Consider the following 14,563-nt stretch of genomic DNA (forward strand, 5'->3'; position numbering starts at 1 on the left):
GAAAGTGTAAATTAGATCAATAATAATTAGATTAATTAAATTAGTTAGATCAATTTGTAATTTGTAATTTGTAAAGGCATAATTAAACAAAAGAAATTAAAACTAAAGTTTTTTCTTTTTTTGACTGTCTGTTCATTTGCGTGTCGAATCGGCCGGGGTTTTAACCATTAGGATCTTTCGTAAAATAATGTTTGCTTTCAAGAGAATTCTACACCAGACAAAGCCTATACGTGATCCCAGAAATGTTACCTGGTTCGAATTTTCTTTTCAGAGTACATGATCTATCCAGGGCCGGGTGGAAGTGCCAAATATGGAAAGGCTGAAGAAATATTTTAGCCATTTTTTGCGAGTCAATGTATCGAGGTGTAAATTATTTCTGTCCCAACGTAACTGATTTTCTAATATCATCAGAATTGACTGTTCTGATCACAGATTCCGAGTAAAATAAACAGTGAAAAATATTGTGATCTCTATCCCAGGAGCTAAAAATCTGTTCTCTGATTGAACAAATATTGCTGGTCCAATATTCCTCGTAGTAGCAAAAATTCTACAGATCAGCCGTTTTTTGACAGATGGTTTTTGATTTAACATCAAGCCCCATCAGTGTTTGGTTTGGCTTTAATACATTCATACTTGCATTGTTATTACCAGTGTATGGTAAGACGACAAAAAAAAAAGGTCAGCCGTTAGGTTTAAGAATTGACAAATTTTAACCATTAGTCTTTAAAAAAAAAAATAACCATACAAATTCTCATTTTAACTCCAACGAAAAGAAAATAACTGGTAGCCACAAAATGGCCAAAGTTCATATCATCAGCCTTAAAAGCCATCACCCCATTATCCCGTTAAGAGCCTCTGTTAAGGCTCTGCCGGGCTGCTTCCCGCGCTGTAGTTCTGCCTAAGAATAGGGACCTTAAACAGTCAGGACGGCAACGGCGAAGAAAACGTCGATTAAAAAATTCATTTAAATTTATAGTCAAAATTTCGTGAATATCTGGATGTGTTTACTGTCTCCTGCGGCGCCACACCTTGACTTCAGCATCACGTTTGTGAGCGGGGTTAAATTCCACTTTTAGACTTGAATAATTTTCCGTCGGTGTTTCCATTCCCGGACAAAGTAAATTTTGGTGATTTCACGTTGTTGTTTGGTAGAAGACGGCTAAGAAATGTACAGAGTTTTAAAATGCACGTGCTGAGCTATTATTCTGCCAATTAGATCTTTTGTTACGCCACGTCTTCGTTGCCGTTGCCGTTGTGGTTTTCTGAAGTAAGTAAGGTCCCTAATAGCAAGACCATAAATTCAGAAATACGCACGTATCTTTTTATTTTATTCTCATTTTTTATGCATGTAGATACCTATTCCAAACGCTGAATAGTTTTTAGTTTTCGGTTAAGAGAAGCCTAACTTACATATGACAACGTTCTCTTTATCTTATTTTTGTTTCTATATACAGCCCTTGTACATTTGAATTAGCTTCATTTATATCGGGCCTCGTTGTCTCTAAAAATAACCAAAGTTATAACAACGGGCACATGCGTTTGTCGAAGACTGTATCTTGTGGATCAACCAAATTTAACGTATGGAGGGGGCTGCATTTGAGTTCCCTGCAAAAGAAAAATAACAAAAATCGACTTTGCTGATAAACTGACGTGACAAGTCAGTAACTCTAGAAAGTTTACAACTTAACTTTCAACTTCAAGAATAATGATGACCACAAACTCGATGCTTTTTCCGAAAAACTTTAGATTGTGCCACAGCTGTGGCACAATTTTAGTGATCTGCCCTCTTGATAATAATAATTATGATAATAATAATAATAACAATAATTATAACAATAATAATAATAATACGTATGATGCACGATCCTCGCAGTAGATAGCGCTATTTATGCAATAGCGAAAATCAGACCTGAAAAAAATTAGGCCTGTACGGGACTCGAACCACTGACCTCTGCGATACTAGTGCAGCGCTCTACCAATTGATCTAACAAGCCAGCTGGGAGCAGGTCGTAAAGTTGATTCGTAATAAACCCGTGAATGTGATAAATGAGATACAATGAATATAAGAAGTTCTTATATTTTTTTCTTATAGCGCTATCTACTGCGAGGATCGTGTATCATACGTATCTAATACCGCAGTTCAAAATATAAGAACTTCTTATATTCATTGTATCTCAATAATAATAATAATAATAATAATGATAATAATAATAATAATAATAGTAATAATAATAATGTCAGGATGCAGTGCGCTGGCCCAGAGCAAATATCTCTCTAGACACGACGCAGCACTGAAGGTACTGTTTTACGAACTGTTGTATGATGAGGGAGTTATAGACGAGATACCACCCTGGTACTCACCCGACAAGCCGAAGCCCGAGTACGAGTCAGAGAATGTTAAAGCTTATTGGGATATCCCTATATATGCTGATCAACAAGAGGTCATAGGGTGGATGCACGCATTGTAAATCATATGTGCAAGAGAGTTGGGACGCTGGAAATGAGCTGCCTGTGGGTTAACAATCGGACAAGAAAGGACAAAGAAAAGACACTGAAGTACGGACCCCTTCGCTGGGAACTAAGGCAGCAGTTCCCAGGCCACGAGGTGAAGCAATATAACATCATAATGGATGCCCTCAGGGGGTGGTCACGGGAGCTGGATGTCATGATGCGCGAGCTGGTGGGAGGCAGAAGCACAGACGTACTGCGAAAGATGCAGAGGGCAGTGCTCTCGGGCACGCTGAATATTGCTCGGACTTTCGAGGTGGCAGTTTGAGTTCCTGTTAGAAGGAGGACCGTAGACACAACGGAAAAGCTTTTTAGGAGTAGTTAATGTACATTTATTTTTTACTCCACGGCTCACAGGTTACGGTTTTCGCCCTGTGCTGCTTGATTAGAATGTAGCATTCAATTGATTTCTCTGCGATTATAATAATAATAATAATAATAATAGTAATAATAATAATACTACTAATAATAATACTAACACTTTTATCGTTTTATATTGATCATTTATATTTAAGTAGTATTAGATATTATTATAGTTAACAGTCCTGTAATGCAGATAGGTTACGAATCTTCGCCCTATCTTGCTTAGCTCACTAGCATCCAAACGTGTATACTGCATAATAATGATAATAATAATAATAATAATAATAATACTAATAATAACGCTACTACTAATAATGATACTAATAATAATAATAATACTAATAATAATTATAAGTTTTTTGGGCGCATTTAGAGAACTTAATACGCTTACATTACTAAATAGGAAAGTAGAATAAATTAGTTGATACCTATAAAATGTTTCTCATAACAGTAATAGATAGTCAATTATTTATAATCCTCCCTTTGTACTCTGGAAAAGACTACTGACTTTCCTTCCGTTCTCCCTGAAAACCATGTAAACCTCTTCAAAATACCGCGTCTAACTCCTTCACCCCCAAGAAGTTAATAACGTCTGGTTGTTTCCTTACCACGTATCCATCCACTTGAAAAGCTGAAGGATGCAGGCGAAGAGTCTCGATGTATGAGTACACCACAACAATAGAGTAGACCTGATAACAAATAATAAATATATATTATTAACCAAGCGCGAGGGCCGCACTGGGAGTATATCGGCCCGAGGTCTTGACAGTACGGACCGAGCGCAGCGAGGTCCGTACAAAAAAGACTTAGGGCCGATATTCTTCCAGTACGGTCCCGAGCAAGCTTGGTTAAAAAGAGATTTATCACACGACTGAAGTTCAAAGGGACACCAGTGCGATATCATTCGGGACCATTCGGGACAGTGCCCGGTCCAATACTGAGAGAATATTGACCGGCAATAGAGCATTTTGATTGGTTGATTTTAGTTAATGGCCCTCTGACTTCCCGAGTCGTGTAATAAAAGAATAAAATAGAAACAAAATAAAAAATTAATGTCAAAGAAATATAACATTTAACAATTATTCCACGAGCGCGCGTTGGATATGAGATGATACATAGCCAACGAGGCGCGTAGCGCCGAGTTGGCTTAAATCATCTCATATCCAACAAGCGCGAGTGGAATAATTGTTTTATTAAAAACGCCCTCAAGAAATTATTATTTTGTAAGAAGGAACTGGATTTTTTAGCTCCCTTTTGATTTTAAGCTGACGCGTACGCTTACCATATTTGTAGATTATGGTATATTGGCTGATATACCATAATGGCTAAGCCAATAAAAAGTCTTGAATTACATTATCCAATGATCCAGTTTTAATAAAAACAAATATAAGATGAATATAACTTGAATTAAAAGATATATTCTAAAACAAATTTCGCAACACAACTAGATCCATGTTGGACCAAAGTAGTTGTTTCATAGAACTGACCATTTACAAAGGAGATAGTGACTGACCGACTGACTGATTGACTGACTGAGGGGTAGACTTACTGACTGGGCCAACTAACGGACTGACCGACTCAATGACTGACAGGTTGATTGCTTGACTAAATGATTGAGTTCCTGATTGACTGACTGATGGATTGACCGCCTGACTAAATGACTGATGATTGATTGACTGACTGAAAGATTGACTGCTGACTGCCTGACTAAATGACTAACTAAATTAACGAGCGAATGACTGATTGATAAACTGACTGAATGACTGACTTACAGACTGGCTGACTTACTGAATGAACGAATGACTGTCTAAACAAAGGAAGGAACGGGCGAGGCAAGACGGAGTGAACTAATGAAACGGAACATATATCACAGCTAGAACTCTGGAACAGAATACTAACGGGGAGTGTAATTTTCTTTAAACTCTTCTAGATTCTGGAATTAAAGCTAAATTCGTTTGCAGAGGTAAAACACTATAACGGGGATTGTCATTTCCTTTAAACTCTTCTGGATTCTGGAATTAAAGCTAAATCAGAGTGTAGAAGTAAAACTCACCATTAACAGCCATACCAAGATCTCAAGAACAAAAATATACGTGAACTATGAAGAAATTGACGAGGAAAAAATATATTTTAGTATGTAAGTTAGAACAAAAGTCTTTAGGACGATAATATCAGCTTGCAAATTCTTTAAGTTATCAAGTTTCCGCTTTATGCTAATTAAGCTCTTAAGAAGACAAAGAAATGTCGTCGTCTATTTCATTATACGAATGGCGGCCTCCCCTCGAACTCATTAGCGAGTTTAAAATTTACCGTCTTTGGTAATCTAGTTAAACGATTGGCAAAAAGCATATTTATGAAAGACTTACCCCGTCCCAAATAGTGATGAGAAAAATGGCCACACCTAAGTTGTAGCAAAGCGAAAAGATTTGCCAGAAAAACCAAGGATATGCCAGATATCTGTTCAACTGGTGGTTAAAAAAAACAAAAGACAAAACAAAACAAGGTAAATATCTGTTCCTGTAAAGTGCATTCTGAATGTGGGCAAAATAACGAGATAACATGTCAGTTCCTATAACGTACATTAGGAAATAAAAAAAAAAAGATTGTACCTATCTGTTACTCACTGTCGCCCGAAGAAATAAACAAGATGCCACAAAATGAAGAAGCGACATTGCGCAATAGTTGTCTTACCGTGAAGTAGGAAATCAACAGCGAGACATTGACTAACACTGTAACGACAGTAAATGCGATGGCAACCACACTCAATTTGAGTACAGCTGTAAAGAAAGGCAATAAAATAGCTTGAAATTTAAATTAAATAGCGTTCACTAAGGCCCTTTCAAGGCAGCGAGTAGAAGAAGTTCTTACTTGCAAATTGGTGGAGGGATATCAGAAGACTAGTGAAGAAAGACGCGGATTCTATTCGCGAGCCTAAAGAGGTTTTTGAAAATTTATAGTTACCAAGACCTCTCATTAGTTGGCCACATTTCAGATATTCAAAAATAGCTGTCATATTATATTTTTGGATCACGTCAGACTGGAAGAGGTCTTTTTCAAGAGTTAAGCGGCTCATTTACGTTGTTTATTGCCCAACAGAGTTCGTTTTGAGAAACTATTTTTTTTTTCGAATAGCCCATTGCAGAAACGTGAGAGGACTGGGAAAGAGTGAGGTTGTTTTCTGTTTGTTTGAAAAACTAAGATATTCAAATGAAAGATCAACTAAATTTGAGAGTCTTAAGCAAGAATAGAAGTATTTAGAGGAGGAAAATTGCAAAATGACAGCTCTTCAACATTTGCAAGGCTCCGATTTGGACACTTTTCCGCTGAAAACTCTCAAACTTGACTGGGTAGCTTTTCATTCAGTAACATTTCAGTTGAAATGTTCAGATTTTCACTGTAATCAATATAAGAAACTCGTCCCAGTCCTCTCGCGTTTCTGCTATGGGCTATTTTATGATCTCTTAGCATCGAGAATAAAACCCGCATCGGTGAGTGCTCCTAAATATTGTAAAGGAGCAGTTGATGCTCTCTGTGTACATCCAGTTAACAAACATGCTTTGCACACCTTCTTTGTATTCATTAGATATTGGCAATGTCTTCAGTGCATCAGCATCCTCGGCCCGCTCAGTCTTGTAATTCTTAACATTCTGATATATTGCGAGTCCACTCAAGAGCTACATGATAAGACAAATAACGGCCTTTTAGCGCTTTAACAAGGTTAGACTGCGAACACGACCTGTGTATCGCAGGATTATTAACCCCATCCTGAAGCCCAACTCAGTGTCGAATACTTTTAAGCAATAGCATAGTATGTATATGAGAACGATCCTTCGCAGTAAAGCACTATTTGAGCAATAGTGAAAATCAGACCTGAAAAAAAAAAAATTTCAGGCCTGTACGGGATTCGAACCACTGACCTCTGCGATACTAGTGCAGCGCTCTACCAATTGAGCTAACAAGCCAACTGGGAGCAGGCCATCAGTGGTTCGAATCCCGTACAGGCCTGAAATTTTTTTTTTTTTTTTTTTTTTTTTTTTCAGGTCTGATTTTCACTATTGCTCAAATAGTGCTTTACTGCGAAGGATCGTTCTCATATACGTCTCATAACCGCAGTTCACACATATGTTTCATATGTTTGTTGTTGTTTAATAGCATAGTATGATGCTTTCAAGTCTTGCGTGCCGCCGAACAACGTGTTTTGCAGTTGCAACTAATCTACGGTACAGGCGCACAAGGTGAGAGTGAAAAGCGAGTGCTTACAGAAAGTTTTACACAATTGTGATTACCTCCTGGCGCCTGCAAAATGCGCGTCCTATCAATTTAATGATAATCTAGCTTGCACTTCTGAAATTTCCGGTTTTCACCGTCGCACAATCATCAAAACCATTTAACAAAGAAAGCCACGAATCAAAGTGATAATCAAAGGAAACTGTGAAGAAGTCATGGGTACATTGCGTTTGAATGAGATATGAAGATAATTAAATTCCAATGGGTGGCTCCCGGATACAGCTGAAACTACTTAGTATCACTTTGAACTGCTGGCGAGGAATATTCCACAATGATGTAAATGATGGCGAAAGATTATCGCGGAAAAGCGATTGTATTAAGCGTTTAATTTTCACTCATAGTTACACCTTTAGTCTTTCAAAAGCTAACTGCGACGAGTATTTTAATTAAAATCGAAACTACTTCGGAGAAAGGTCTAGTTAAATTTTAACGTCGCAACAATAATTCAGAAATGTGATAGAGGCGTTCCCGTATAATTTCGGAAGGTCGTTATCAATATTGATCTGCCGTCGACATATCGATTTGTTTACATCTGAGTGAGTGACACATTTGCATACTCTGCCCCATTCTAATAGTCGTTTGTACGCTTCGCGTACCCACGACTAAAAAAAGAAGATGAATATTCAACCAGTCTCGCAAAGATTCAGGACTGTGCAATTTTTTCGTGTGAGAGATATTCGAAGAAAAGTTTTACTCGAATCCGTCAGGTTTTGTATGAAAATGCAATATTTGTGTCCCTCGGAGGGGCACAAATATAGCGGCCGGAAGCTAACAAAAGCATGTCATCGAGTTTGGTCGTCACTTTCTGAGGGCTCACAAACATCTATTTGAGTAGTTATTCTCATACAAGGGCTGTTCTGATCGCGAAATCTCAGTGGATAAGCCACTCTTTTTGACCTATGTGAAAGCATTCGCGGCAGTCATTTTATCATTGTGTCACGCAAAAGTTTAGAAATTCAACCTTGTTTATCACAAGACGAAAAACCCTATTAAACTGAAAACTTGTGAAAAGATAATTCTTCAGCTGTTCTGATAACGAGCTAAACTAAACTCTCAAAAAGATGATAATTCCTTATTTTTTAATTTTCATGAAGTCACGTGGAAACCAAGATTACTTTTATGAAACCATATCACCACCATCCAGCCTGTGTTTTTGAGCCGAAAAATTTAAAAAGAATTAAATGTGATGGAATCAAAGCCACCAATTGTAAATCAGCAGTGTGCTGTTTACGGTTTTCAATGTGACCTGTGTGATTTGAGTTATGTAGGATCATGTAGGTTACACGCGCTTACGTTTACATAATCGTGTAAAAGGACATAAACAACAATCCTCCTCCGTTGCCACACACATGCACGGGACAATGCCCCAGGGCCTGCTAAAGCGTTTCGAAGTGCTTAAGAAATGCAGGAACAAATTTGACTGCTTCGTGTACGAAATGCTTTTTATAAGAGCGTTAAGGCCAAATCTCAAAGTGCAATCAGACCCCATTCGTGCGAAAGCATTTTTATAATCTTCGCACCCTCTTATGCTAATTCTTCGCGCCAAAAACGCTTTATATGTTGCAATTTGCATGATATTTTTAATATTTTCCTTGATAATGGAGTCATGACTACTCCGAAACGTCGTACATTATCGTTCGTTTTTAGAGTTTTATGTCTTAAGAAATCTCTTTTGATACAAACCATATCGGGGCTTCGAATTCCACTGTAATGTACAGTTACAAACAATAACTTATTTGATACAATGTATATATGAAGATCAAATAACTTATTTGGTCACACGGTTGATTTCATAAACGGAGCGTGACATTATAATTAATAATTGGTTCATGCTTCAGCGTGCACTATCTAGTTATGGAGCACGTGGGAAGTTTAGAGAGCACGAAAGAAGCGTAAGAGTTGCCCGAGGCAATAGTCGAGGGCAACTCTAGCTTCTTGAGTGCTCTCCAAACTTCCCACGTCCTCCATTACTTGTTAGTGCACAGCCACATAGCCGGTGGAATTGTACATCAAATCCGACGCGAAAAACGGAAAACAATATCAGAAGTGATTGTTCGCGGTAAGCGAGATATTAAGCAAAATAGGAATTGGTTTTATTTCAAATTTTCTGTTGAAAGCTCGAGCTTTATTTTACTGCAGTTTAAATACAAAATTCTTTATTTTTAAAGAAGAAATCACGCTCAAGAATGGCACTTTTATTTAAAAAAATTTCTGGCGAAGCGATTTGCTCACGCTATCAGCGTGCATATCGGGATTTTGAGTACGGTTATGGTTACCGAATTTGATTGGGCGGCTCTGCAAGCTATGTTAATTATTAGCTATGTTATAAACGTGTTTGGCATCTTTTCAACGCCAAAGCGAAACTTTCTTTTCTTCTCACAAAGCTCTTACTGTCAATGATTTTCACTGTTTACTGCTCTGAAAGGTTTCTTTCCTCGAAACAGATCGTTCTAATGCATATCATGGTGTTTTGCCATCAGAGAACGAGATCGTTTTTAAATAATTTCCGTTTATACAAATGAAAATCGTCTTAACTTATACGAAGCGGCGTTTGGTCTCGGCCGGAGGTCTCAGACTTTCAAGCGCATGGCACGTTTGCAAAATTTACGTCTGTAGTCTGGCCCCCTTCCGCTGAAGGATTTACAACAACGCATTTACGAATTTTAACCATATATAAATGTAATTATTTCTTAAAAGGAAAGGCGTGCCAAATTCATTTCCTTCTTCCCTTCTTTCCGGGTTCACCATGCACTATGAAAAACTAGACTTCTGTCTGCAAATAAGACCCTTCCAAAGATGAACAGAAATTCAACTGGAAAACTACGTTAAAGGAGAGAAAGAGTTTTAATTAGTTACCTGTCGAAAGCTACAAAAAGTACCAAAACAAATTATCATGTCGCAAGAGTATTGGCATTTATGTGAGCATGCGATGAAAACGGAAATTTTCCATCCGAAGATGAGCGTATAAGATTTGAAATTCATTCAAGCTGAGAAGGCGGTTTCCCTGTAATCCCCCTCTGTTTCCATTACATTTCGTTTGCAGCTGCGCTGCTAGAACTTACCAAGAAACAACCAGCTACGTACGATCGCTTCTGACATTCGATAACAAACGTTGCAAATTCTTATGGAAAGTAAAGATACATACAAAGCCGAAGAGGCCGATGAGCAGAATGCCTGTGCGCAGGTCACATCCACAACAGCAAGTCCGCACAAGAATCGCCATAGCTTGAGCCTACTCGTTGCTTTGTAGACGTGATGTGAAGAAATGGGGAGTCAAGACACTAATGGCTATTCACTGTTCTTTATCAGGGCGTTGTAATTCCTGAGCTTGGAAAAGGAAGTCAACGTCAATCAAAACGTATACCGGCCAATCGGAGTTGAGAGCACGTTTGATCTCTTTGCACTCTGCTTCATCATCTTTTCAATTGAATATGCAAAGACGGAAGCACGCCACTTGGGCTTCGAAAACAGAATTAACGGAAGAGAATTTAGAGCAGTTTGAAGATAATGAAACGGCATGACTTCCACTGAATGGTCAATAAACAGACGATGCTTATAATGTTTATCTCGTCCTTAACGGTTGCGCCACTCTCATTCGATAAACATAGAGCAAAACAATAAGCAACAGCTGATGAGCGATCATTTAATATGTTGACTCATTGGGTAGCCAAACTGTCTTGCAGGATAAGATTATTTTTTTTTCCGCGTTTTTTTTTCCAGCAGAATGCAAGCAAGCGTGAAGAGCGGCGATTTCTGCTCTTCCTCGTGGCTCGTAATTCGCGCCTAGCTTTTCAGATCGGCTTCGAAAAACGCAAAAAAGTAAGTGAATACAACACATGAGTTAATTAGATCTGTATGTCTTGTATGCTTATTGATAATCGCTCCTAGAAAGTCCTACTTAACCCTTTAATCCTTTTAGTGACTAGCATCTAATATCTTCTTACAATAACACCCCTGAATCACACAATAAGGTCGGGAGAATGAAGGAAATGATCACCAACTACAGAAGCTTTTGCTCGCAAGTTAAACAAATCCTCCTTGTCAGCACCTTAGGAAATGTATAGAGAACAGTATGGAGAATATGCATACTGATGTTAGGTTGTGAAGAATTCATAAGAATCTTTGATTGATATAATGCAATGCAAACATGCACGCTTTATGCGAAAAACCTTTGCGAGAAGCAGTTTTGGTTTAAAAATAGCGGCTACTCGTCGGCTATAATGAAATAGAGGAGGATAATTTGAAACGAGCTTGGGATAAAGAAACTTAGTAACTTAGAGAATTTCCAGGCTGAATTTATCGTCTTAAAGACTTTTGCATTGACGTACATCCTGAAGTATATTTTTACCTTGTAAATTTCTCTACTTCCGTATTTTAGCTTTCCAACTCTTGAGGAAAAGACGTGCAATAATAAGTTATCTCGAAAGTTACTTTTAAAACTAACTTTAAAAAGCATCATGCCCTATCTGTTTTGTTCAGGCGAAACAATACATCGCCAGCAGTAATCAGCAATTCTTAAGTTACGGCCTTGACGTTACTCCCAACCCAAAGACGTCACAGGAACCTTGGCGGGTGCTAAGAACCATCAACTTGCCACGCTATCGTAGATGTCTGCCTTGATCCTTAATGCGGTATCACAGTAGTTTTGTCGGGTACTGTGAATGCGGAAGAACTTCTTTTGTCAACTTGCGCCGTCACGTGTGGTAATGCATATTGGAAAAGATATCCTAAGCCATCTTGTGACGTCATAGAACTGATTGTTGCGGCGAGTAGGGGGGGAGGGTATCTTACGTCAGCTCTAAACGTCACTGGGGTCTCGCATGGTGTCATATATTGGAAAAGATATTCCTTTAAAATTTTAGCAAAAGAAAAGAATTCCGGGTAGTTATATGAACTTCATTTGGGCCGTGCTTTCGAGTCCCACCTCCGAGTCTACCCAAACGCAGGATCCTAGTAAACTAAAGATAGACTTGCCTGTGAAAATACCGTGACATAAACAAAGGGCAGTTGAACACTACAAGTAACGAGCTCCTGGCCTTTCGACTGTAGTAAATCGAGAGGTCGAAGCGCGCAAAGGAAGGAAAAGTTGTTAATTCTTTCTGGGCTCCGCATTTTTTTTTTTCGGATAATGGCTTTAATATGATGCTTTCAACTCTTGCATGCCTCCAGACAACGTCAATTGCAGTTGCAACTTACAGAAACTTTCTGTTCACACATGTGCGTTCTGTCGATAAAGAACAATTTTGGTCGCACTTCTCAAATACCTCTTACGAAACTATTTCGGGGTTTCGAATTTTAGTGTAATATAACGTAAAAAATTTTTGGCCTACGGTGGGATGTCAGTTCGCCACCAGGAAAAATCTCGATGATCAAAACAATAACTTATTTGGTCATTGGGTTGATCTCATAAACGGAGCGTAACATTATAAGAGGGTCTGGATGGGAGGGGCACGAATGTCAGTTGTCAGTTAAATTTTCGGCCATTCGTCAATTGTCAGTTAAATGACTGTTAATGATTAACTTGGCAAGTTAACTATTACTTTCCGACCCTATAATTTTGGCTGAAAAGAACATATAACGTAAACTCGAAAATTTAGTCGATGACTGATACAATAAGAACTGCTTTTTCTTAGTTCTGGAATAAAATAAGATTTTTCAAATGACTTTCAGTCATTGTTTAAGTCAGTTACGACTCTTCTGAACACAAACTTCTGTTTTCCCGTGCGCAAAATTCCTTGCAACCACTTAACGGGTCAAAATTTTGGAAAGAAGGTCATCAGAAAGAAAAAAAACTTGTGAAAAGTCCTCTAGCACAATATATTGGATTTATGTTTTGTTTTACAAAGCTTCGATTGCGGTTGGCTCCAATGAAATGATCGGAAAGGAACGTTCTTTTGTCTAGTTTCAAACTAGGTTATTAGAGAAAGCGTACCTTAGAAATCCAGGCGAAAATGAGCGCAAACTGGCCGCCCAGATCTAGAAACCGTAATTGGGGCAATATCTTCATCCTCTTGGTCAGAAAAGTCGTTTTCTGAGTCCGTGTCATATTCGTCTGCATTTGTTCGCACCTCAGCAACTGGCACTTCAACGATACAGTCGTCAACAAATGTGATATCTGTCACATTCCCACCTTTCAAAGTAGCTTGAACAGCTCCTTTGTCGTTGCTGAACCCTACTGACTGATCTCCCGAGTTAAAATCGTTACCTAGTGATTTTGATTTGATTTGATTTGATTCGCCGACAAGCAGGGACACCGCAACAGCTTGCGCCAATCACTGCAGGCCCAGTAAACCCACCCATCCCACCCAGGGGAGGACATCCATCAAACAGTAATCTCGTGTGTGGGAAATTAACGTCTCCTGCCCCCAACCCTGCAGGAGACGGGAACTCCATTTATTCGTCCCTATCCGAGAAGACTAGAATATCTAACCATTTCTGAGGGACAGGATAGTGGGATTTTTCATGGGTAAAATACTTGGCTGCCCATTTCGGTACTCTCTTCAACGACTCCTTGGTAATTAATCCAAAGTCTTGGTAATACTCTAATGCAGGGAAGGTCTCATCCTTAAAACGACACAGTACCACTTCTAAGACTTCCAAGAACGACAAAGTACGACACAGTACGACACAGTACAACTGAGTCACGACGCTAGTTTAATGCAACCTGTAGCCACATCCGATATGAATAGAGTCTTCTCCATAGAACAGATGCTACGAACTTGCGTAAAAGAACACGTTTCATCCGCTCCTTCACTTGCTACTTCCTGACCAGAGCCCATCAAGGTTTTAACGTTTTTCTCAGAAGGACTGAGGAACTTTACCTTTCGATCCCCGGAGTCAGTGAACGCCATGCCGTCTTCAAATTCACAGTCTTTTGATTTCTCTACAAGACTCCGAGTTGTTCTTTAGAAGTTGGTCAACTTCTAAGCTTGGAAGGTCACAAACGTAAAGGCCACCGTCTAGACCGACTGCTGCAAAGTAAGCTCTTTGTTTGAGAACTTCATAGATATGATGTTCAAAATGCCAGTCGAGTCGATCACGAGTCTGACTCCGGTACCAGCAATGCCAACTCCATTGTTATGTAATGTCACTTGTATAATTCCTCTCTGGGCATCGTCTGCACACAACAGAATGTTTTCACTTGCAGCACAGATTTAAGTTGGCTTTTCTAAAGAAGGGTGAACCTGGACAAGCTTCGAGTTTCCGAATTCAAAGGCTTCGAGTTTCCAAATTCATCACTTAAGATATCAAGGAGGTGATAAGAACAAAATGGTATATCTCTGCGATTATTACTGTGAAGCCATGAGGTGCGTAACAAATGCTGCACAATGTAATTCGAACCAGCCAAGAATCTCTCTAAAATCACAGGAAAACAGAATATGCCCAGCAGACAAACATCACGAAA

General features: G+C 38.8%; 1 protein-coding gene across 1 annotated transcript; it reads right to left on the minus strand.

Annotated features, from left to right (window-relative positions):
- Positions 1 to 1,299: 1,299 nt before the first annotated feature.
- LOC111321149 (uncharacterized) lies at positions 1,300 to 10,461 on the minus strand. The gene is made up of 7 exons (XM_088737956.1): positions 10,304 to 10,461; positions 6,437 to 6,545; positions 5,563 to 5,648; positions 5,238 to 5,336; positions 4,925 to 4,969; positions 3,480 to 3,560; positions 1,300 to 1,605 (listed from the first exon to the last, which is right to left on the minus strand). Exons 1-7 carry the CDS (start codon positions 10,379 to 10,381, stop codon positions 1,564 to 1,566), a joined length of 540 nt encoding a protein of 179 aa, XP_088594082.1. The 5' UTR covers positions 10,382 to 10,461; the 3' UTR covers positions 1,300 to 1,563.
- Positions 10,462 to 14,563: the final 4,102 nt, after the last annotated feature.

This window comes from Stylophora pistillata, chromosome 11 (genome assembly GCF_964205215.1).
Source record: "Stylophora pistillata chromosome 11, jaStyPist1.2, whole genome shotgun sequence".
In the NCBI taxonomy this organism is placed as follows: Eukaryota; Metazoa; Cnidaria; class Anthozoa; order Scleractinia; family Pocilloporidae; genus Stylophora; species Stylophora pistillata.